Below are 25,402 nucleotides of genomic sequence, written 5' to 3'. Positions count from 1 at the left end.
GTAGAATAAAAAATAGAAAAAATAATACATTTATAAAAAGTGCAAAATAAATTTAAAATACTAATGAATAAAATACAAAAAACATTAACAGATTTAAAAAAAGTAAAATAATAAAAACTGAAAAATAAAAGAATTCTAAAATACATAAAAACCATAAAAGGGGAAATAAAATAAAATGAAACTTAATATATATATAAACAACAATAAAATCAAAAATACAAGTAAAATATATTAAAAAGATAAAAATATAACTATTAAGAAAAAACACACACACAAAAAGAAAGAAAAAAGAAGTACAATTGTAAAACCGAGGGCGAGAGTCCATGGGGCTTGTGCGCCTATATCATAGGTGAGGAGCTCTGGTGTGTGCCCCTGTGTCCCCCCCCTCTCTGTCCCCCATGGGGACAGGGCTAGACAGTAGTCTTACTCAGGCCATGCGGCCACCCCAGCCTGGGAGTGAGGGGCGGCGCCGTCCCGGGCTTCCGGACCCACAGACAAAGCCCGGGGGGGAACCACTGAGCAATGAGGGCTCCCTCCGTGTGGGGCAGAGGCGAGACCTTGCGCTCCAGGGACGAGGTATCTGGTGGACAGACCCCACCGGAGCGGGGAATGTTGGCAGGCGCTACTCTGCCTTGGACGGAGTCATCTCCACTTGAGCAAGCGAGACTCCCCGCAACCACCAGGCATCTCTTCCGTCAGTGGACGGTGACCCTGACTCTGGGAGAGACCCCCGGGAGAGCGAGAGAGAGACGGGGTGTCCCTCGGCTGGGCCCCTGGGGCGAGATTCAGCCCAGCCGCAGAGGGGTACACAAGGTAGTAGGTGGAGAGGGGAAGGAGAGAGAGAGCCAGGCTGGAGACCTCCGGGCTCTGCTCCCCTCTCTGCACCAGCCTGAGTGGGGGGCCTCGGGGCTTTTCCCAGCGTGTACCCAGCTCACACAACCTTGTGACACGGGTCCGGGCCAAGCCTTCGAAATGAAGGGAGAGAAAAGGGCAACGCTGCCTCTGCCTGGGCTGTGCAGGGAATCACCCCGCCCGCCTGGAACTGCCCTCTGGGGACACAGCTGGGATTGTAGCTCACTGAGACTTCCAGAGCCTGGCCCCCTTGCGGTCACACCATGAAGGAGAACAGAAACACCTGCCTTTAAAATTCAACTGTCTCTAGGGAGACCCCACCTGTATTTCAAGTTCCCTAATAGAGGACACTGCTGCGGGGGTTGAGCTCACGGGGGTATTTCGGGGTGCTGGAGGGGTGTGTGTGTACTGGGAGATGGTATTTGGGAGGTGCTGGACAGAGTATTTGGGGTGTGTGAGAGCAGGGGCGCCTCTCGGGACTGGGGGACCTCCCGCAGGCATGCCGCTGAAGGCAGCCTGACTGCCGCCCTCAGGGCGACCAGCAGGCTGCACCCCACGGCTTGCCGCCCCAGGCAGGCGCTTGCTTCGCTGGTGCCTGGAGCCGCCCCTGCACTTAGGGATCTGGGGCAAAAATCTGTATAGGGATTGGTCTTGCTTTCAGCAGGAGTTTGGACTAGATGGCCTCCTGAGGTCCCTTCCCACCCTGGTATTCTATGAAAATGCCTGGCATCAAATGGGGATATTGATATAATAGGCATCATTTTGTCGGTGTAAAGTTGGAGGAATGAGGATAATCAATGGGACACAGTAATACCAGGGTACAAAATGCACAGGAATTATAGAGTAGGTCACATTGGTGCAGGAATGGCATTATATGTTTAAAGCATAGAGTCAAATAATGTAAAAATCTTAAATGACTAAAACTGTACCATAGAATCTCTATGGATAGAAATTCCATGCTTCAACAATAAGTATTTAGCAGTGGGAATACACTACTGACCATCTGACCAGGATGGTGACAGTGATGGAGAAATGCTGAGGGAGCTTAGAGAGGCAACAAAATCAGAAAATGAAAGTGACCTGCAAGCAGAATGGGGATTATTTAAAAACACCATTATAGAGGTTCAGATTAAATGTATATCCCAAATCAGCAAGGTCAATAGGAGGACCAGAAATATGCCCCCATGGCTAAACAGCAGAGTAATGGAGGTTGTTGGAGGCAAAAAGGCATCCTGTAAAATTTGGAAGTCCAGTGGCAGTAAGTATAGTGGGAAGAAGCACAAAGTCTGGTAGATTAAGTGTAACTATACCATAAACAGGCCATTAAAGAATTTGAGAGGCAAATTGCTGAAGATGAAAACAAACAAACTATATATATATACATATATATATATATATATATATATATATATATATATATATATATAGATCAGAAGCGCAAGGCCTGCACAAGAGGCAGTGGGGATACTAGATGACCAAGGTGTTAAAGGAGCACTCAAGGAAGACCAGGTCATTGCAGGGAACTTCAATGAATTATTTGCACCGGTCTTCACTGCAGAGGATGTGGGGGAGATCCCCACCATCAGAGTTACTCTTTTGGGGCAACAAATCTGAAATAAGTTCCCACACTGATGTCAGTAGAAAAGGTTTTAGAACAAATTGATAAATTAAACAGTAATAAGTCACCAGAACCAGATGGGATTCATCCAGGATTTCTGTAGGACCTCAGATATGAACTTGCAGATCTCTAACTGTGTGATGTAACCTTCCATTAAAATCAGCCTTTGTACAAGATGACTGGAAGGTAGGTAATGCAACACCAATTTTTAAAAAGGGGTCCAGAGGTGACCCTGGTAATGACAGGCTGGTAAGCCTACCTTCAATACCAGGCAAATTATAGTAGAGAACAGAATGATCAGATATATAGATAAACATGATTTGATGGGGAAGAGTCAATACATCTATTGTAAAGGGAAATCATGCCTCATAAATCTATTAGAATTCTTTGAGGGTGTCAACAAGCATGTAGACAAGCTTGATTCAGTTGATGCAGGGTACTTGGACTTTCAGAAAGCCTTGACAAGGTCCCTCAGCAGAGACTCTTAAGCAAAGTAAGCAGTCATGATATAAAATGGAAGGTCCTCTCATGGATCAATGACTGGTTAAAAGACAGGAAATGAAGGGTAGGAATAAATAGTTAGATTTCACAATGAGACAGATAAACAGCAGGGACCCCCAAGGATCTGTATGCCTGCCAACATATTAATTAATGATATCTGGAAAAGGGAGTGAATAGTAAAGTGGCATAGTTTGCAGATGATAAAAAATTATAGCAGATAGCTATTTCCAAAGCTGACTGTAAAAAATTACAGGGAGATCTCACAAAATTGGGTGACTGGGTAACAAAACGGCAGATGAAATTTAATATTGTTAAGTGTAAAGTAATGCATAGTGGTAAATAGTCCAAAGTATGCATACATAATGATGGGTTCTAAATTAGCTGTTACTCCTAAGGAAAGAGATCTGGGAGTCATCGAGGATAGTGGGGAAAAGTGAATAGAGAAGTGTTATCTACCCTTTCCCACAATACAAAAAACAGAGGTCACATGATGAAATTCATAGGCAGCAGGTTTAATACAACAAGAGGAAATATTTTTTTTTACACAATGCAAAATTAATCTGTGGAACTCATTTCCATGGGATAGTGTATTGGTCAAAAGTATACCTGTGTTCAAAATAAAGGTTAATGAGGTTGACAGATTTGTATCTATATAATATAGCATTTCAACTGTGTTCTATTGTAAGGCCGTGCCACTCCAGTAGCTTTGTATACACACTGGCCTGGTTTGAGATTGAAAAATCTTAGCTATGTCATTTGGTTCCCTCTCTTCTATTATAAATCTTAAGAGATACTGACTCCCTTAAGGGAACTTTAAGTTTTTCCTTCGGCAAATTTGTGTATTTTAAGGATGCTGGAGGAATTGCTATTACCAAGCAGTAATTATTTTAGTGACCAAAAGAGTTATTTTGAGAAAATGGAAATATGCAAGTTCTCCCTCCTACACAGACTGGCTTAGTGAGCTCTCTATGATGGCATTAATGGAAAAAATGACTCTGTCTTATAGTAACACTTGGAAATCATATGGAGATATGTGGTCACACATGAAACTATTGCATACTTTTGCAGTTTAGTATTTATTAGTCTTCGATACTCAGAGGATATGTTCTCACATGTTTGCCTATTTAGTCACTTTAATAGTTGATGTCCTGGATGACCTCTGCGGGTTCAGGGTTTTATTTGTTTACTTGTTTGGTTCCAGGTTTACAAAATAACGAGCATTGAATTTGATTATTTATATGCTAGATTCATCTCGGGCATGTATTTATAGATATTTTGTTTTGTTATATGTTTATATTTAATGTCAAAACAATAAAATTAAGGTTTAAAGAAGGCTCACTCATTCACACCATGGCTTCCCACTATCCCCATTCTTCCTATTTCTCATTGCAATTGGAGAACCACTGGCTACTAGGGTTAGAGAGACTGAGATAACATAGGGAATTACAACCAATGCAGCTGTGTCAATTTACACATGCTGAGGATCTGCCTAATTTACCTAAATAAATAAAACTGAATAGGATGTGCAAATGTAAAAAATGCTGAGTATCTTCTTGCTATAACTCAGGAGGTCTGACAAGGACTTGGGCCACCTAAATCAGTCCTTTCAGACCAGAACTGATTTATTGCCATATCAATCACCCTCTCTAAATCCTACATTTCTGGAGAGCTCTCCTCAGCACCTCCTTTACCTCTTTGTTTCTCAGGCTGTAGATGAGGGGATTGATCAGGGGTGTAAAGACTGTGTAAAGGACAGAAAACACTTTGTTTGGGGCTCTGAGTGCACCGGTGTTTGGTAATATGTAGACAGTAATTAGGGTTGCATAGAAAATTGTAACCACAATAAGGTGGGAGGAGCAGGTAGAAAATGCTTTTTGCCTCCCAGTGGTAGAAGGGATTCTCAGGATGGTGGAGATGATATAAACATAAGATGTCAGGGTCAAAAGAAATGGAGGGACAGTGTCTATGGAGGCGAATATGAGGGTCACCAGGGTAACCAGACTGGTGTTACTGCAGGAGAGTTTAATGACTGGGGTGAGATCACAAAAAAAATGATCAATTTCATTAGGGCCACAGAATGCTAATTGCGACACCAAAGATATTAATATGCTAATAAGTATGAATGAACTTATCCAAGATCCAGCTGCTAGCTGGATACAGAACCTGCCATTCATACGGGTGACATAGTGCAGCGGTTTACATATTGCTAAGTAGCGATCAAAAGACATTACAGCTAGCAGATAACACTCAGTGGTCAGTAGCAGAGCAAAGCAGTAAAACTGTATGATGCATTGGCTGACAGAAATGGTCCTGTTTCCAGTCAGGAGACTGGCCAGCACCCTGGGCAGGATGGTGGAGGTGTAGCAGATTTCCAAGCAGGACAAGTTTCCCAAGAAGAAGTACATGGGGGTGTGAAGGTGCTGATCAGCCACAACTAGTGCCGCAATGAGCATGTTCGCAGCCATGGTGACTATGTAGATCACTAGAAAGAGCAGGAAGAAAATAATGTGCAGTTCAGGGAGGTTCCCAAATCCCAGCAGGATGAATTTGGTGATAGACGTTTGATTTTCCCCTTCTCCTTTCTCCATGAGATGTACGTCGGTTTCCTCTTTCTCCTCACTCCATGTGACATATCTAGTGATAGAGAAAAAGTAATAATTAGTTAGGGCGGATGCTGTACAATGAAGCTGGGTGGATTTCCCTCCATTTGATTCCATAATAATTCACACCACCGAGATCATTGTTTATATTGTTTCACAATAAAAAAAACAAAAACAAAAAACCTGTGCCACACTCAAGTTTTGCTCAGAATTTTGGAACAGAGAATTCCCCCCATCTGCCTGTTCAATAAAGCAACAACATAGTTAACTGATCACTTTCTGCTCCTGCCCACAGGTTTTTGTTTTTTTCATGTATGGATTAATAGATTTTAAGGCCCAAAAGGGTTATTAGATCCTGTATAACACACACCATGGTTCCCCCAGTTTCCCCCACATTGAACTCAATAATCTGTGTTTGGCTAACGGAGATCTTCTAGAAAAGCATCCAGGGCCAGATCTTTAAGGCTATTTAGCCACTTAGTAGGAATTTAAAAGCATCTAGGCTCCCAAGAATTAGCAGCTTCAATGGGTGTTTGCCATCTCGATGCCTTTAAAAATCTGACCCTCCCTCTTGATTTGAAGGCATCAAGAGACAGGGAATCCACCACTGACCTTGGTAGTTTGTCCCACAGGTTAATCACCCTCACTTTTAAAAACATGTGTTTATTTATCATTTAATTTGGTCTGACTTTAACTTCCAGCCATTGTTTTTTGTCCTTCCTTTGTCCACTAGTTTCAAGAGCCCTTTAGTACCTGCTCCTTTCTCTCTATTCACTGTAATCAAGTCAGCTCTCAGTCTTGTTTTTGATAAGCTAAAGAGTTGGGCTCTTTGAATTGTTTTTCACTTTGAAGCATTTTCTCCAGCCCGGCATCATTTTTGTGTCTCTTTGAGTTACAATAATCTGTGATCTTGCAACATTCTTCTTAAAATGCGAACCCCAGAACTGGATGCAGTATTCCATTGCCTGTCTCACCAGTGCTGTATAGAGAGGTGATTACACTTTGCTGCTCGTTATTCCTCTGTTTATCCATCCAAGGATCACATCTGCTCTTTTAGCCATGGCATCATAGCTTATTTTGAGTTGCACCTCCACCTGTGACTCCTAAACTTATTTGATGAGGGATAGGGTCATACGGACAGACGCTCTAGGACATGAATGTGATTGTATCCAGCTAGTACCTGAAATGAGGACGGGATACTGATCAGCAGCACAGAAGATGAGAGACTGTATAGAGGTTTCTGCCCAATGCACAAAGGAAACCTCCCAATCAGGCACACATGCAGATTCCTCTCACTCTTATTGCCTTAGTGAACCATCAAGGAACACTAAACCCTCTTATTATTGGTCATGAATTGTGAACTATTAGTTATTGATCGATCAACTATAAAAGGAGCTGTAAAAACATACAGCCAACTATTAGCTCTCAGCAGCTGCTTGACTGTCATGTGTCTGTTGGAGTGGAACTGCAGACCAGCTCTGTGTAGCAAAAAGAGCTGCAGTAAATTAGTACACCGGGCCACTCTCTCTGTTCAGTAACATCAGGAGCTCTAAAGGGATATAGCGGGGGGAAGAAAGGAAAGTGTACCCTTGTAAGGTTCTTAGATAACTCCATTACAGCAGCACACCTCATAATACCTCTTGAGGTACAGCAATGCTGTTATCCACATTTTATGGATGGAGAGTTGAGGCAGAGAGCAAAAGAGCCAGATTTTTAAAGCTATTTTGTGCCTAGTGTAATTTTCAAAAGCAGTTAGTGCCTAGCTCCCAGCTCACTAAGCACCTAAATACCTTTAAAAATCAAGCCCAGAGTGACTTGGTCGGTACTACACATTGATGCTGTGGCAGAGCAGAAAAGAGAAGTCAGGTCTCCCAAACATCACCATAGTGCCCCAACCATTGGACTATGCTTGCTCTTGAGTGCAAGGTTGGAGCAGCAAATGACCAGGCAAAGTTTGTTATGCAGGTGTCGCTGCTTCCCAAGCTGTCAGCAATGCCAAGTCCCATTCAGTTCATTTCTAATGTGCACCCCTTTCGTGTGTGGTGCTCAGCATCTCACAAGAAATGATGAGGGGCTTCAACTCCCATTGTATCCATGGAGAAGATTCTCAACAGGAGACATGTAGCATCTCCCAGGATTGGGCAGGGAAAGTGAACCTTAAGAAAATGATACACTGCCAGGCAGAAAGAGAGAGACAGACAGACAGAAAGAAGGGAAAAGAAGGATATATAGATAGAGGGATGTGTAAGGATAAGGGTTGGTAGAGCGAGGTTTTGGTTACAGAGACAGATACTTATTTAAAGGTTAGATAGATCTGTAAAGAACTCAACAGAGAGATGAACCGATAAATAAGTAGATAGATAGAGGGATGAGCAATTGTCTAGATAGATAGATAGATAGATAGATAGATAGATAGATAGATAGATAAGGGGCTTAACACATAGATCGTCTTTGTGTTTCATCCATTTCTCTAGCAGTATCATGATGAGATGCTTAAGTCCTTATTCAGGCAAAGCTGTCAGGAAGTGAGGACCCTGTCTAATAGGAGTGTTCTTCTAAGTGAGGTAAAGTCTGAGGAAGAGTTTGAGGGTTTGCCCTGAGGCTGGTAACACTCACCTTTAATCCTCAGCATGAAGGAGTGACTTCTCCATCGATGGTGACTGGGTTTGGTCTCACAGTCAGACCTGTCCTCTGCTCGAGAGACACTTATATGTTGCTGGGGGAGGTCTCTCTCTCCTGTACCCAAGCATGATTGTTTGCCTCACTCAAGCCCTTATATGACTCCCGCTCTGGATCCTTGCAGGGTTTATCAGGTACAGCAGCCACCCCTTGGCCCTTCCTGCTTCTGGGATCTCCCTTGGGCCCTGCTGCCAGTTATCTTTTACAATTATCTTCATAGGGGAATTAACACTGTGTTGTTGGTTAAAACAGTGTAACACCAAAGCTGATGCCACAAGTATACGAATTCCAGAGGAAATATCCCCTTTTCTCCCATGTGCTGTGTCTGTCCCAAGAGCCCCCGAGACTGGGAAATAAATTTCCATGTCTTAGTAATAACATATGGCCATCCATAGATCTCAAAACACTTTATACCGCATGGCAGTATCTTTATCCCCATTATAGAGATCTGGAAACTGAGGCACGGGAAAAGGAAGTGATTCCCAAAGGGTTGTGAAACAGGGTATTGGCATAGCTGGGTGTAGCTTCCAGGCTTCCTCAGTCAAAGTGTATCACCATGGCTGCTGGACCACCAGACTGAGAGCCTTTGTCTATTAACGTTCAAAGATTTCCGTATGTGTCAGAGGGATTTGTATTGCTGCCCATCCCTGTAGCATCTGAGCAAATTCAACATAAGATCGACAGTAATAGCAAAATCTCTTCTTCATTTAATGCAGACTCTGGCTCTTTCCTCTTTTTGGGGTGGGGTGGGGACGAAGCCCTCTGCTTTGGGGTGGAGATTTTGGTATTGATTTTTTCGATTATATTCATTCTCTTTTTCTGGGTGGAGATTTGGTTGGGGTTTGGGGAGTACAAGGCGGAGTCATTTTATATTGTTAAATACTATAGAATCATAGAAGATTAGAGTTGGAAAAGACCTCAGGAGGTCATCTAGTCCAACCCCCTGCTCAAAGCAGGAACTACCCCAACTAAATCAGCCCAGCCAGGGCTTTGTCAAGCCGGGCCTTAAAAACCTCAAAGAATGGAGATTCCACCACCTCCCTAGGTAATGTCCTGGTCAGCCCCTGCAGCAATCACCAAAAGCACAAGGGGTGTTATAATTGACTATGGTGACTCCTTAAGGACTCAAATAGAGACGGGATCCCCATTGTGCTGCATGCTGCACACACACAGGGAGATAAACTCCCTGCCCCACAACATTTCCAATTGAAATAGACAAAAGGGGAGTTGGGAAAAGAGAGGCCGATGGCTTGGCTGAAACCCCACCTGAGATCACAATAAATAACAGAAAACAGGTGTTCTGATTTCTAGCCCAGCACCTTACTCGCTGGAGCACAGTGTAAGACATGAGGGGTCACATAAACTCTCCATAGCTCAAGCATTAGAGCACTGGGCTTGTAAGCCAAGGGTATGTCGACAATTTGGGATATTTTGCAAAGACTAATGGAGAATCCAAGGAACACAGACAACAGGCTGTCACAAATGCAATAGGCTTCTGACAAGATCAAAAGATTTAGGAATATTATTTAAAATACATTGGGGGGAAAGTGAGAAGGGGAAAAGAACCCAATCTAGTATATAATAACTGAATACATAACTGTTTTTTACTGGGCTGGTTGGTCACTTGTTAGCTGGTTTGATTTTCTGCAGGAAAAGTGGATTCTGAAGAGATTACACATAGTGAATTTGTAGTTTGAACCAGAGCCCATTTAAATCCAGCATTTTTCAGACTGACGGTTTTCAGTTTTTTGGAAAAAAAACTGATTTTTTAAAAATTTTCTATTAGCGATATATATTATATATATGCTTGAGGGGATTAAAGATGATGGATATATATATATATCATCCATGACTTCTTCTAAACAGACCCTTGCCTTTGTTTAATGTGAGACTTTCAGAACATTTTCATAAGATTGGAAGAATTAATGGGGAAATCTAATAAATCCAGAATAGAACATTCTTATGATTATATCTCAAACCACCTTACAAGTATTCAGAAAATGTTTGAAGAATTATTTAAAAACACTCAAGAGGAAAACAGAAACCCCCCCACACACATTTTATTGCCACTTAATACTGAACAGTTCCCAGTCACACCAGCTGGTAACTTTTTAGTTCATTTGTTTTGTTGTGGGAAAGGTTGTGATGCACACAAGAAGAGTAGCCTGATGCAGAGCCCTTGAAGGTCAATGGGAACCTTTCCCTTGATTTCAGTGGGAATTGGACTTGTTCCTCAAATCTTATTTGAAAAATCTGAAACTCAACTGAGGGTTAATGTAAACAAATCCATAAAGATAGAGGCACGGATTTTCAAAGCAGCATAGGAAAAGTAGGAACCAAATCCCAATGCAACTGAACAGCTGTTCCCTGGCATGCAGGAGGTGCTGGGAGAGAGGGGAAGGAGTTGATAAGTGGGGCCCGCAGACCCCCTGGGGTACCCTCGCCGACCCCCAAGGGTCCGTGGATCCCAGTTTGAGAAAGACTGACTTAGATGGTTCCTTTCTGACTAGTGAAATGATTTATTCCCATTTCAATCAATTTCTCTGAATTCATAGGAATACCCTACATTTCTGCAGAGCTCTCCTCATGGCCTCCTTGACCTCTTTGTTTCTCAGACTGTATATGAGGGGATTGATCAGGGGTGTCAAGACTGTGTAGAAGAATGAAAACACTTTATTTGGGGCTCTCAGGGCCCCGGTGTTTGGTAACACGTAGACAGTTATTAGGGTCCCATAGAAAACTGTAACCACGATAAGATGGGAGGAGCAGGTGGAAAAGGCCTTTTGCTTCCCAGTGGTGGAAGGGATTCTCAGGATAGTGGAGATGATATAAGCATAAGATGTCAGGGTCAAAAGAAATGGAAGAACGATGTTTATGGAAGAGAAGATGAGGGTCGCCAGGGTAACCAGACAAGTGTCACTGCAGGAGAGATTAGTAACTGGGGTGAGATCACAAAAGAAATGATCAATTTCATTAGGGCCACAGAAGGCTAATTGTGACATAAAAGATATTAATATGGATAGAACGATGAGTGAACTTAACCAAGATCCAGCTGCTAGCTGCATACAGAACCTGCCATTCATAAGTGTTGCATAGCGCAGGGGTTTACATATCGCTAAGTACCGATCATAAGACATAACAGCTAACATATAACATTCAGCAGTTGCTAGGAAACCAAACCAATAAAACTGAACCATGCAGCCTGAAACAGAAATGGTTCTGTCCCCAGTCAGGAAAGTGGCCAGCATCCTGGGCAGGATGGTGGAGGTGTAGCAGATCTCCAAGCAGGACAAATTCCCCAGGAAGAAGTACATGGGGGTGTGAAGGTTCTGATCAACCACAACTAGCGCTACAATGAGCATGTTTGCAGCCATGGTGACTATGTAGATCCCTAGAAACAGCAAGAAGAACAGAATTTGCAGTCCAGGGAGATTCCCGAATCCCAGCAGGATGAATTCTGTGATAGACGTTTGATTTTCCCCTTCCGCTTTCTCCATTCTCCATGTGCTGCAACTAGTGATTGAGAAAAAGTACCGATTTGTTAAGGAGTTTGCTGTACAATGCTGTGGTTTCCCTCTATCTGATTCAATACAAATTCAGTGTGCCAATGAAGATCAGGGTTTATATTCCCTCCCAACTGAGGAACGGCTTCTCACTCAGGTGTAGCACAGAGATAGGGATAGATTTTCCCCACCATCTCAGCCAAAGAGCAGCAACACAGTTAATGTCTCACTTTTCTACACCTGTTCTCAACTTCTTTCATTCACCAATGCATGGAGTTACAGGCCAAAAGGGACCATTAGCTCATCTCATCTGACATCCACTATAATATACACCAAAGAATGTCCCCAGTTAGTCCTGCATTGAGCTCAATTAATTGTGTTTGGCGAAAACATATTTTCAAAAAAAGCAGACAGAGCCAGATATTTAAAGGTATTTAGGGGTCTAGTGGAATTTTCAAAGGCATCCAGGCAACTAAAACTCATTGATATGAATGGGTATTAGGCAGGTAGCTACTTTTGAAAATCCAAGTAGGCACCAAAATACCTTTAAAATTCTGGCCCAAGGTGACTTGCTTAAGGCTATACAGAAAGGCAGTGATAGAGCAGAGAATAGAACCCAAGTCTAGTCTAGAAACCAAATGACAAGCTAGAGCCTTAACCATTGGGCTACCCTTCCTCTTGAAAGCTAACATGGAGCATTAAATGGCCAGAGAAAGTTTGTTCCACTGGTGCCACTACTTAATCTGTAAGGATTTCCAGTCTCCATGCATTTCAAATGTAGAGCCCTTTCCTGTGTGGTGCTCAGACCCTCCCAGGAAATGCTGAGGGCCCTCCACTCCCTCTGAAATCCATGCAGAAGACACACAACAGAAGATACATAGCATCTCACAAGTCTGGGGTGGGCAGGCGCATAGGAAACTGCACTACAGGAAGGACTGGGTAGGCAGCTGAGAAACAGTTGAGAAACTGAGGAGAAAGGTGGAGAAAGGTCTCTGAGAAAGTGAAATGATGTCTAGGATAGGGAGACAGACAGATAGAGGGATGTGTAAGGTGATTGATGGATAGACAGAGGAGAAGTTTAAGGAGATAGGTAGATAGATGTGTAAAGGACTCAACAGAGATTTATAGATGTCTAAGTAAAAAGATAGAGGGATGTGAAAGGGGTTTGGTAGAGGGAGAGATAAAAAGACAGAGAGAGACTGTAGAAGAGGCTTGATATAGGGATAGATTTACGGGCTTAGAAGGGTGCATAAATGGCTTGTTAGAGATAGAGAGAGAGATGAGGGGTGGTAGACAGATCTCCTTTGTCTTTCGTCAACTTCTCTAGCAATAAATCGTTATCACATTCTAAAGTCCTTATTCAGGCAAAGCTCCAGTGAGTGAAGACACTGACCAAGAGGAGTGTCCTCTGAGGAAGAGATTGAAGATTTGCCCTGTGACTGGTCCCACTCACCTTTAATCCTCAGCATGAAGCAGCGACCTCTCCATCGACGGTGACCAGGTCTGGTCTCACAGTCAGTCTTGTCCTCTTGGTTCTTGGAGAGATAGCTGCATGTTGCTGTTGGGATGGGTCTCTCTCCTGCTGCTCAGCATGCCAGTCTGCATGACACAAATCCTTAATGTCTCCTGCTCTGGATTCTTGCATCCTTTATTGGTGAAAGCAGCCTCCCCTGGCCACCTCTGCTGCTGGGAGCTCCTTTGGGCCTCCTGCTGGTGATCACTTAGAATTACCTTCATAGGGAAAATATTAACACTGTGCTGTTTTGTTAGAACAGTGTAACACCAAAGCTGATGCCTCTGGCATTCTCACCCCAAAGGAAATTTTCCTTTTCCCCATGTGCTCTGTGTGTGTCAAGAACTCAAGAGAATGGGGAATAAGTTTCCATACCTTTAATAGTAACATTTAGTTTTAACAGGCCGTTTTCCATCCATGGATCTCAAAGCACACTACACAGTATGGCCAGTATATTTATCCCAATGGGGGTAACCATGCACAGCCCCACTCACCAGTCCCAGCCATGAGTGAGTATGGCCCACCGGGGGTGAGAAGGGTGTGGGGGGGGATGTAGTGGGAATTGTTTGGTTGCATGAAAGTATGTGTAGAGGGCAAGGGCACTGAATACTGGCATCATTTTCAACAGTTGGCGGTGATTTTAGCTTACGGTAAAAAAGGCTCAGAGAGCACAGCTGCTGCTGGCATGCTGAAGCTACCCAGGGCTATATGCTGCTAGCCTGTTAACGCAATGGCACCTGCTGAAGTTATCGCCAACTGGGGTGGGAAAGTGTCCTAGTGCTGAGGAAGAAATGAGGCCGCCATCCCTAGAAACCTTCAGGAGAGGGTTGCAGAGTACCTCCATGAACGTTGCCTTGAGATCTCTCAAGAGGGTTCAAGGGACATCCCCGTGCACATAAACAAACAGATCCGCATGGTCTGCCTTGATTTCACTCTATAGGTAAATAAGAAGCAGATAACAACTCTACCTTCCTTGGTTGTACCGCTACTTCTTGTAGTCCAAGTAAATTCATAAAAAGTCTAAAGCTGTGTCCTGCCAAGTGCGGGGGAGGGGCATCATCGATACATGATTGTTATAGGAAATCCATTCACACACTTACAGATGCGCCGACTTCGCCAGTTCCTGGGGGTGTGCTTGACCGCCGCTCCACCCCAGGTCTTGCCCCCACTCCACCCCTTCCCACAGATCCCCACCCCAGCCCTGCCTCTTCCCACTCGCATCCCATTCCACCCCCTCCCTTCTCTCTTCCTGCCCCTGCTCATCCCCTTTCCTCCCTGCCCCAATGCCACCTGACTGTGGCTGAACAATGGGCAGGAGGCACTGGGAGGGAGGGTGAGGAGCTGATCGGCAGGGCCCACCAGCAGGTGGGAGGGCAGGGGAGGGAGGAGATGATCCAGGGGGCTGATGGTGGGTGCTGAGTACCCACTATTTTTTTTCTGTGGGTGCTCCAGCCCTGGAAGTCACACAGAATTGTTGTCCATGCACACTTACTCGAGATGCCTTCATCTGTACTGCCAGGACCGACCGGAGTGTGGTGGGGTTTCAAACATGTCCTGGCTCATAGCATAGCTGGACCCCCTGTTCACATGTCACCCCATCATCCACCTCCTCTTCCTCCTTGCTGTTTATGGCAGTGTCCTGTGACTCTGGCTCCTCTGAGGTATCCACGGTGGTGTGTGGGGTAGTGATGGGGTTTCCCCCAAGTATCTCATGTAGCAATTTGTATAAGCAGCAGGTCAGTGGCTTAGTGTTGGATTGACTGTTGGCCTCCCTGGTCTTCTTGTATGCCTGACACAGTTCTTTCTTTCAATATAAGGAAGAGTTGCAGATATTAGCTGGCTTATGTTGGTGACGTACAGATATTGGCTTCTCTCAGAAGAATTCCAAACAGTGTGTAAACTTTGTGTCATCTCAGCAATCTGGGATCATTTTCAATGACTAAAACTGCTAATGGAGAATCCAAGAAAGGCAGAACACATGATACCACAAATGGAATAGGCTGGTGACAATGTCAAAAAGTTTAGATTATTATTTCAAAAAATATGCAACACAGAAAAAAGGAAGAGACAAAACTCAACCCATTATTTTATGACAATACATAACCATATTTTGACTGGACCAGCTGGTCACTTGTTAACTGGTTTGTTTTTCTTAGGAAAAGTGGATTTCTGAAGATATTACACATAGTGGATGAATAATCAGAACTAGAGCCCATTTAAAATCAACAGTTTTCAGACTGAGGGTTTTCAGTCTTTTGAACAAATCCTGAAAAAAAAGTAACTTTCCATAGGGGACAAAAAAAATTCCGCCATCTTTTCTAAACAGATCCCGCCTTTGTTTCACTGGAGACATTCAAAGCATTTGTCTGAATGAAATAATAAATGGGGAATATAATAAATATAGATTAGGAAGTTCTCATAGTTATAGCTCAAACAACCTAACAAGTGTTCGGAAAATGTGTCAACAAGTACTTAAAAATGCAAGAGGAAAACAGAAAATAAAATTTATTATCACTTAATACTCAACAGAAAACAGTCAAGCCAGCTGGTAAGTTTCTGGTATATTTATTTTGCAGTTGGAAAGGTGATGAACTGAGGATAAATAGCCTGATTTAGACCCACAGAGGCCAAAGGAACCATTCTGTTTACTTGAGTGGGCGTTGGCTTTGTTTCTTAAATTTTCTTTGAAAGCCCTCAAACTTAACTGATTATTAATGTCTACAAATCAATAAAGATACAGGCTGGGGTTTTCAAGGCATCTTAACAAATTTAGACACTCAACTCCCACTGTCTTTCAACAAAGATTGGATGCCACGCTGCCAACCCCACCTTTGAACATTATAGGGTTATACACTTTCCTCACTCTTCCTGTATCTCCTTGAAAACAAAAACCATGGGCAGCCAAAGGTAGAGAGACTGAAATAATACTGGGAATAAAAAAAGAATGCTTTAATCTCCCATCATGCACTTGACTGTATTTTTTATTTAGGCAAAGACAGCTGGAGCTCAGGATGGGATTTTTAAAAAAATATTTAGAGGAAGATAATTGCCTGGTTCAAATTGCATTGCACTGTAGAAATGAATGGCCCTCTAGAAATTGACACTGGCTGAGGATCTGCCATTGTTTACCTAAATAAATACATCTCTAAAAATAAAATCCTCTGTATCTTCTTCCTAAAACTCAGGATGCTTTGACTGATAAGAACGTGGACCATGTAGATGGTTCATTCCTGACTAATGATTTGATTTATTCCCATTTCAATCAATTTCTCTGAATTCATGGGAACACCCTATACTTCTGCAGAAATTTCCTCAGGGCCTCCTTGACCTCTTTGTTTCTCAGGCTGTAGATGAGGGGATTGATCAGGGGTGTCAAGACCGTGTAGAAGACAGAAAATACTTTGTTTGGGGCTCTGAGTGCACCAGTGTTTGGTAACATGTAGACAATCATTAAGGTCCCATAGAAGATTGTAACCACAATAAGGTGGGACGAGCAGGTGGAAAATGCCTTTTGCCTCCCAGAGGTGGAAGAGATTCTCAGGATGGCGGAGATGATGTAAACATAAGATGTCAGGGTCAACAGAAATGGGGGAACAGTGTCTATGGAGGAGAATATGAGGGTCGCCAGGGTCACCAGACTGGTGTCGCTGCAGGAGAGATTGATCACTGGGCTGAGGTCACAAAAGAAATGATCAATTTCATTAGGGCCACAGAAAGCTAATTGTGACACCAAACACATTAATATGGTAAGAACTATGAATGAACTTAGCCATGATCCAGCTGCTAGTTGGATACAGAACCTGCCATTCATACGGGTGACATAGTGCAGGGGTTTACATATCGCTAAGTATCGATCATAAGACATCACAGCTAGCAGATAACACTCAGTGGTCACGAGGAAACCAAACAAATAAAACTGCACAATGCAGCCTGTAACAGAAATGGTCCTGTCCCCAGTCAGGAAACTGGCCAGCATCCTGGGAAGGATGGTTGAGTTGCAACAGATCTCCAAGCAGGACAAATTTCCCAGGAAGAAGTACATGGGGGTGTGAAGGTGCTGATCAGTCACAACTAGTGCTACAATGAGAGTGTTTGCAGCCATGGTGACTATGTAGATCACTAGAAACAGCAGGAAGAAAAGAATTTGCAGTTCAGGAAGATTCCCAAATCCCATCAGGACGAATTCTGTGACAGATGTTTGATTTCCCCCTTCTCCTTTCTCCATGAGGTGTGTGTAGGTTTCCACTTTGGCCATTCTCTGTGTGATGTAACTGGTGATTGAGAAAAAGCAATAATCATTTAGGGAGTTTGCTGTATGGTTAAAACTCAATCAATTTCCTTCCATTTGTTTCCATAAAAATTGAGATTGCAAATTTGATTGGAGTTTATATCCTGTGTCAGCCAAGGGACTGCTTCACACCCAGGTATTGAATAGGGCAGTGGCTCTCAACCAGGGGTACCGATACCCTTGGGGGTAGGCAGAGGTCTTCCAGGGGGTACAACAACTAATCTAGATATTTGCCTAGTTTTACCACAGGCTAAATAAAAAACTAGTGAAGTCAGTACAAACTACAATTTCAAACAGACAAAATGAGAAAGTCAGCAATTTTTCAGAAATAGTGTTCTGTGACACTTTTGTATTTTTATGTCTGATTTTGCAAGCAAATAGTTTTTAAATGAGGTGAAACTTGGGGTATGCAAGACAAATCAGACTCCTGAAAGGTGTACAGTAATCTGGAAAGGTGGAGAACCACTGGCATAGGGTATTGGGATACAGATTCCCCTCCAGCCCACCCAAATAGCAGCAAAACTGTTAATTTATCACTTTTCTACTAGGACTGTAGATTATTTGCAGTTAACTCAAAAAATTAGTCGCAATTAATTGCCATTTTAATTGCAATGTTAAACAATAGCATACCAATTAAACTTTATTAAATATTTTTGGATGTTTTGGTACATTTTCAAATATATTGATTTCAATTACAACACAGAATACAAAGTGTACACTGCTCTCTTTATATTATTATTTTTATTACAAATATTTGCACTATAAAAATGATAAACAAAAAAAAATGTATTTTTCAATTCACCTCATACAAGTACCATAGTGCAAGCTCTTTATTGTGAATGTGCAATTTACAAATGTAGATTTTTTTTGTTACATAACTGCACTCAAAAACAAAACAATGCAACACTTTAGAGCCTAAAAGTCCACTCAGTCCTATTTATTGTTCAGCCAATTGCTAAGATCAACAAGTTTGTTTACATTTACGGGAGACAATACTGCCCACTTCTTATTTACAATGTCACCAGAAAGTGAGAACAGGCGTACACATGGGACTTTTGTAGCCGGCATTGCAAGGTATTTACATGCCAGTTATGCTAAACATTCATACGCCCCTTCATGCTTTGGCCACCATTCCAGAGGACATGCTTCCAAGCCGATGACACTGGTTAAAAAAAGTAATACGTTAATTAAATTTGTGACTGAACTCCTTGGGGGAGAATTGTATGTCTCTGGCTCTATTTTACCCCCATTGTGCCATATATTTCATGTCAGAGCAGTCTTGGATGATGACTCAGCACATGTTCATTTTAAGAACACTTTCTCTGCAGATTTCACAAAACACAAAGCAGGTACCAATGTGAGATTTCTAAAGATAGATACAGCACTTGACCCCAGGTTTAAGAATCTGAAGTGCCTTCCAAAATCTGAGAGGTACAAGGTGTGGAGCATGCTTTCGGAAATCTTAAAAGAGCAACACTCCAATGCAGAAACTACTGAACCTGAACCACCAAAAAAGAAAATCAACTTTCTGCCTGTGGCATCTGACTCAGATGATGAAAATGAACATGCGTCGGTCCGCACTGCTTTGGATTGTTATTGAGCAGAACCCATCATCAGCATGGATCCTCTCGAATGGTGGTTGAAGCATGAAGGGACATATGAATCTTTAGCACATCTGGCAAGTAAATATCTTGGGATGCAGGCTACAAAAGTGCCATGATTATACCTGTTATCAGTTTCAGGTGACATTGTGGACAAGAAGCGGGCAGCATTATCACCTGCAAATGTAAACAAACTTGTTTGTCTGAGTGATTGGCTGAACAAGAAGTAGGACTGACTGGACTTGTAGGTTCTAAAGTTTTATATTGTTTTATTTTTGAATGCAGTTATTTTTGTACATAATTTGACATTTGTAAGTTGCACTTCTATGATAAAGCGATTGCACTACAGTACTTGTAATAGGTGAACTGAAAAATACTATTTATTTTGTTTTTTAAAATGTAAATATTTGTAATAAAAATAAATATAAAGTAAGCACTGTACACTTTGTATTCTGTGTTATAATTGAAATCAATATATTTGAAAATGTAGAAAACATCCAAAATATTTAAATAAATGGTATTCTATTATTGTTTAACAGTGCGATTAATGGCATGATTAATCATAATTATTTTTTTAAATGTCTTGACAGCCCTATTTTCTACACCTGTTCTCAACTTCTTTCATTCATCAATGTATAGATATAAAGACCAAAAGGGATAATTATATCATCTCGTCTGATGTCCACTAGGACACATGGCAAAGAATGTCCCCAGTTAGCCCTGCACTGAGCTCAACTAATTGTGTAGGGTTAAAACATATTTTCCAGAAAGCTTCCAGGGGCAAATTTCAAACATATTTATGTGAGTTGTGGGAGTTTCAAAAGCCTCCGGGAAACTTGATTTAAATTCATTAATTTATTTATATTTATTTTATTATTTATTATTAATAATTAATTAATTAAATTGAGTTAAATGGGTTTTAGGCAGCTAAATGCTCTTAAAATCCCATTAGGTGACTAAATACCTTTGAAAATCTGGCCCAGACTGACTTGCTCAATGCTATACAGGAAGGCTGTGGTATATCAGAGAAGAGAAACTAAGGGCTAGTCTACACTAGAATTGTTACAGCGACACTGCTGTACCGATGTAGTTGCACCGCTGTCGCGTTGCTAGAATGTAGATGCTCTATGCCACCTCCCCAAGCAGTGGTAGCTATGTCAGCAGAAGAGCTTCTCCTGCTGACATAGCATTGTCCACACTGGTGCTTAGGCATGGGCGGCACATGAATCCCCCCCCTCCCCATTTGGGGAGGCTAGCCCCCTGTCCTGCCCCTTCCACCTAGGCCCCACCACTACCCCACCCCTCCCCACTCTCGCTCCCAGGGGCCAGAGGAGCCCGAAGCCACCCACCACAGCCAGAGAGATCCAGCCAGCCCACCCAAGCCACCCCAAGCCCTGGCTCACCCAAACCACCCTAAGCCCCAGCCAACCTGCCCACCTGAGCCAGCCCCAGTGCCTGCCCGCCCAAGCCGCCCTGTGCCCGGGCCACCCGGAGGCTCTGAACCCTGCTGTGGCTCATGCCCGGCAGGGAGCATCAGCGGAGGTTTAGAGAGGCTTATCCTCCCTCAGCCCCTATTACGTGCCACCCATGCACCTAGGTGTAACTTATGATGCTCAGGGGGGTGACTTAATCACATTCTGAGCGACATAAATTATACCGAAGTAAGCACTAGTGTGTACAAGCCCCAAGTCACCCAATGACAGACGAGTGCCATAATCACTGCAGTATCCTTCCTCTTAAAAACTGAGATGGAGCAATAAATGGCCAGGCAATGTTTGTTACACAGGTGCCCCTGCTTCCAAATCTGTAAGGATTTCCAGTTGCTATTCAAGGCAATGCCAATTTACTAGGTGGCCTATAGAAATGATGCATGTTTATGTTCTACAGAAAGGCATTGAAATGTAAGCAGATCCAAAACGCTCTTTCCTAAAAAAACAGGTGTGACAATAGCCAAGGAGGCTTTCTAAAATATGAGTAAAGTGAAGGGGGACAACTCAAGGCAAGTTAGAAATATCTTAGGGTGGAACCCCTGGTCCTGGTGTAAGTAGGTTTTGGTCTTAATTGGCTTTGATGAGTCTCTTAAATAAATGCTAGTGGTTTTGAAAATGTTATCCATATTGGTAGCTCTTCATATGGGAATTACACAGATGTTAATTAAGACAATGTTTACTATAAAAAAAACAATGAGAAACTAGGAAATAATTAACTATGGTAGCAGAAATACAGATATGGCAAAAGGCAGACTGAATGTTAGTTAATCAAGGGGTATGATTATAAGTGATTACATGAACGGTAGTAGTCTAATTTTACATTAGACATGCCCATTAAGATACAGTGAGAGAAAGCATCACCCCGGAATGGTGTCATTTCATCTTAGAGTGTGCGTATAAAATCCCGCATGTGACTATATTGCAATACCTGCTCGCTTTAGCTAACCAGTTTATTCTAAATAAAGCTTTTAATAGTTTCGCTCATTGTGCCATTCCCAGTGCTCCAGTAACCTGAATTATCCATCACCACCCTGGAGGTTCAAACCTTAAAGAATTCAGGTGGGTTTTATTGTTTATCATTGAACTACTAACTGGGAATAGATAAATCTAAGGTTACAACACCCCATTCCTACATGGTGCTCAGTACCTCCAAAGAAATGATGCATGCCCTCAACTACCTCTGCAATCCAGGGAGAAGATACTCAGTGGCAGACTTGTGTCATCTCCCAAGATTGGGCTGAGGAGGTGCATAGGAATCAGCCTCACAAGAAAGTCTGGAGAGGTGGCTGAGAAACTGAGGTGGAAAGTTCCCTGAGAATGAGATGAGATGTTAGGGAGAGAGAGACGGGCAGAGAGCAGGAGAGTGAAGGACAGATAGACAGGGATGTGTAAGATGATGGATAGACAGAGCGGTGTTTATGGGGTAGATAGATGTTTAAGGGGATAGAAAGAGAGAGACATGTGTAAGGGGTAGATAGAGGAATTATAAGGGATATATAGGGGGATTGTTTAAGAGGTTCAATAGAGGGATAAATAGATGTGTAAGGGTATAGCTAGAGAAATAGATGGCTGTGTAAAGGGCTTGATAAAGAGATAGATAGGTAGGTGTGTGTGTGTGTATAGACAGATCTGTTTTAAGTTTCATCAGTTTCCCAAGAAATACATCACGGTGAGATGCTAAAGTCCTCACTCAGGCAAAGCTCCCAGAGAGCGAGGACACTGCCCAAGAGGAGTGTCTTTCAGATTAATGGTTGTGTCCAAGGAAGATACTGGGGGATTGCCCTGAGACTGGCAACACTCACCTTTAATCCTCAACAGGAAGCAATGACCTCTCCATCAACTGTGACCGGATCTGGTCTTCCTGTCAGACTTGCCCTCTCAGTTCCTCCAGAGACTCTTACATGTTGCTGTTGGGTTGGTTCTCTCCTGAGCCCAGCATGATTGTTTGCACCACACAAACCCTTATACAACTCCTGCTCTGGATTCTTGCAGGGTTTATAAGGTACAGCAGCCTCCTCTGGCCCTTCCTGCTGCTGGGCTCTCCCTTGAGCCCTGCTACCGGTGAGCACTTAGAGTTACCTTCACAAGGGAATTAACACTGTGGTGTTTGTTAGAACAGTGTAACACCAAAGCCAATGCCAGCGGCATTCGAATCCCAAAGGAAATCTCCCTTTTCCCATATGTGCTATGTATGTGTCAAGAGCCCAAGAAAATGGGAAATAAGTTGCCATGCCTTTAATGATAACATTTAGCTCTAACAGACCATTTGCCATCCATAGATCTCAAAGCACATTACACAGCATGGCCAGTATCATTATCCCAATTATACAGAGGCACAGAGAAGGGATCTGTTTCCCATAGTGTCATTAAACAGGGCATTGGCATAACTGGGAATAGCCCCCAGGCTTCCTCCATCGAAATGTAGCACCCTGGCTGTGGGACCACACAGATTGACAGCCTTGTCTCTTGATTTGCAAGGTTTCAGTGTGAATCGCAGGGATTTATACTATGGCCCCTCACCATAGTATCTGGGCAACTTCAACATAAAATGTACAGGAATTGCTAAGTCCCTCATAGCTTTAATGGAGTCTCTGGCTCTTCTCCCTTTTTGGGTTTAAAATCAAAACCAACTCTGTGTTTTGGGTAAGGGATATTGGTTTTGAATTGTTTAGATTGAATTCATTTTCTTTTCTGGGGTGTGTATTTGGTTGGGGGAGTCTGGAGAGAAGGGGGAGTCATCTGACACTGTTACGTAATATCCAGGTCAGCACCAGAAGAAAGGACAAAAAGCAGAGGGGATCTTAATAGTTGACTGTGGTGATGCCTTAAGGCCACAAATGATCTAGGAATTATTTTGGGGCAGATCCCTGGCCTGTGTTTTACAGGAGGTCAGACTAGATCATCAGAATGCTCCCTTCTGGCCTTGGCTTCTATGAATCTGTGAAATAGAGACTGGGGGTGGACACTATGCTGGGCACTGCACACACACACACACACACACACACACACACACACACACAGTGAGAGATTGTCCCTGACCCCCCAAACTTACAACTGAAATAGAGAAATAGTGGGTGGTAAAAGACAAGCAACAGAACCCAGGTCTCCTCGCCCACTGGAGCACCATGTAAGACTTAAGGTGCTATGCAAAGTCTCCATAGCTCAGGCATTAGAGAACTGGCTTGTAAACCCAGGGTGAAATTTCACTCTGCCCTGTTAAATCATTTTTTGCTGGGTCTCTAGGGTAGCAGTCTGTCCGTCCACTTGTGGTGCTAGAGGACATGGGTTGAAATGTCCAGGGGGTACAGTTGGGGGAGTGAAAATTGTTTACCTTTTTGCTAGTGAGGGTAGTTAACCATGGGTACAATTTATAAGAAGTCGTGGCAGGGTCCCCATCCCTGGCCATTTTAAAATCAAGATTGGATGTTTTCCTAAAAGCTATGCTGTAGTTCACAAAGGAATTATTTTGGGCAAGGCCTATGTTCTGTATTATACTGGAGTTCAGACCAGATTATAACAATTGTCCCTTTTGGCCTTGGAATTTACGACTCTATGATTAAGGCAATCATGTGCCATGTGGGCTTGGCAGGATTCCTAGGAGGAGGTAGATCTAAAATCACAGTTCTATTTCTCCTGCTTGCCTCTGACAACTTCCTGGAGCTCATAGAAACTTGCCTGTTCTGCAACATTATCAGCAAACTTCCGCTTTCTGAGTTCGGAACTAATTCCTGTCTATCTCTTTGGTAGCATACTCCATAGCACCCACCACTGCAGTGCCAAAGTCATTTCAATATCTGAAACACGGTGCATTCATATCATGGATTCTACTTGCATGCCAAACGGTGGGAGAAGGGGATGGATGCTCTAATAGAGTCATCTTTCCCAATTCAAATAATTGTAATCCAATTTTCATATCTCAGCCTCCCTCAAATGCTCCTCCCAAACATCACCTCTAGCCATAAGATACTAATGATACCTCAATAGAACAAGGAATGTCTCAGCCCTCTCATCTCAATACTCCCCAAACAGCTGGCTAAACAAATTGGCCTTTGAGAGCACCCTAGGAGTTGATATATCATGGGGTTATTTCAGACCAGGAGTGGAGGACATTCCATAGCTCCCTTGCTTTTGCCGAGAATCCCCTCCAGCCACCTCCTCTCTGCTACACTCAGGGATATCTAGCGTGAGAATTTCTGTTGTTCACAGTTATTGCAGTGGTTCATGGGGGGAGAGGTGGACTCTCAGATAGGCTGATCCCAGGCCACATAGTGCTGAGGAGGACAAAAGCAGTATCTTACAATGCAACCAGGTTCCAGGGTCTGTCTACAGTGTACACAAATTATGGAGTGGGTATCCATCTTGTACACCAGCTCCAACTTCCAACGGGCTCTAAGATGAGGCCCCTTTGTGGAGAGTCATCTGGGATTTTCAAAGAGGTCTAAAGGCCCAAATCCCACTGAATTTCAATGCCTTAAAATAATCTGGTAGGGAGCAGCAAAGGATGATACAGGGAAAAAGGTTTATTGTAAGTGCAAATACCCAGGAGGTAGTGGGAGGAAGGGAGATAGGACCAGGTTTTAAATCCTTGGAAACCAGACACTTTTCATAAACAAAAATTTATTCAGGCAAAAGCCCAATTTTCATTCAACAAACAGTAAAGTAGGAAAATTTTCAACCAGCCCTACTTCAGTGATCTTTGGATCAGGCCCCAGTTTCCAGGAAGCCTTGCCTTCTTGGGCCCCTTGGAAAATCCCAGT

The 25,402-nt window shown here is 43.0% G+C and overlaps 2 protein-coding genes and 1 pseudogene across 2 annotated transcripts in view; all 3 read right to left on the bottom strand.

Annotated features, from left to right (window-relative positions):
• Window positions 1-6,632, bottom strand: part of LOC135886300 (olfactory receptor 11A1-like) — a 33,082-nt gene extending 26,450 nt beyond the window's left edge. The window contains exons 1-2 of the mRNA XM_065414112.1: window positions 6,571-6,632; window positions 4,629-5,605 (exon numbers count right to left, since the gene is read on the bottom strand). Of these exons, the coding sequence (XP_065270184.1) occupies window positions 4,629-5,605; window positions 6,571-6,632 (1,039 nt within the window). The remainder of the gene's footprint in view (window positions 1-4,628; window positions 5,606-6,570) is intronic.
• A 3,709-nt stretch (window positions 6,633-10,341) lies between these two features.
• LOC135886299 (olfactory receptor 11A1-like) lies at window positions 10,342-11,747 on the bottom strand. Its single transcript, XM_065414111.1, has 2 exons — window positions 10,817-11,747; window positions 10,342-10,475 (listed from the first exon to the last, which is right to left on the bottom strand). Exons 1-2 carry the CDS (start codon window positions 11,745-11,747, stop codon window positions 10,342-10,344), a joined length of 1,065 nt encoding a protein of 354 aa, XP_065270183.1.
• Window positions 11,748-16,543: 4,796 nt separating this feature from the next.
• On the bottom strand, window positions 16,544-19,825 carry LOC135886298 (olfactory receptor 11A1-like; annotated as a pseudogene).
• Window positions 19,826-25,402: the final 5,577 nt, after the last annotated feature.

Source organism: Emys orbicularis, chromosome 12 (assembly GCF_028017835.1).
Source record: "Emys orbicularis isolate rEmyOrb1 chromosome 12, rEmyOrb1.hap1, whole genome shotgun sequence".
Lineage (NCBI taxonomy): Eukaryota > Metazoa > Chordata > Testudines > Emydidae > Emys > Emys orbicularis.
This window is presented reverse-complemented; position numbering and strand designations above follow the sequence as displayed.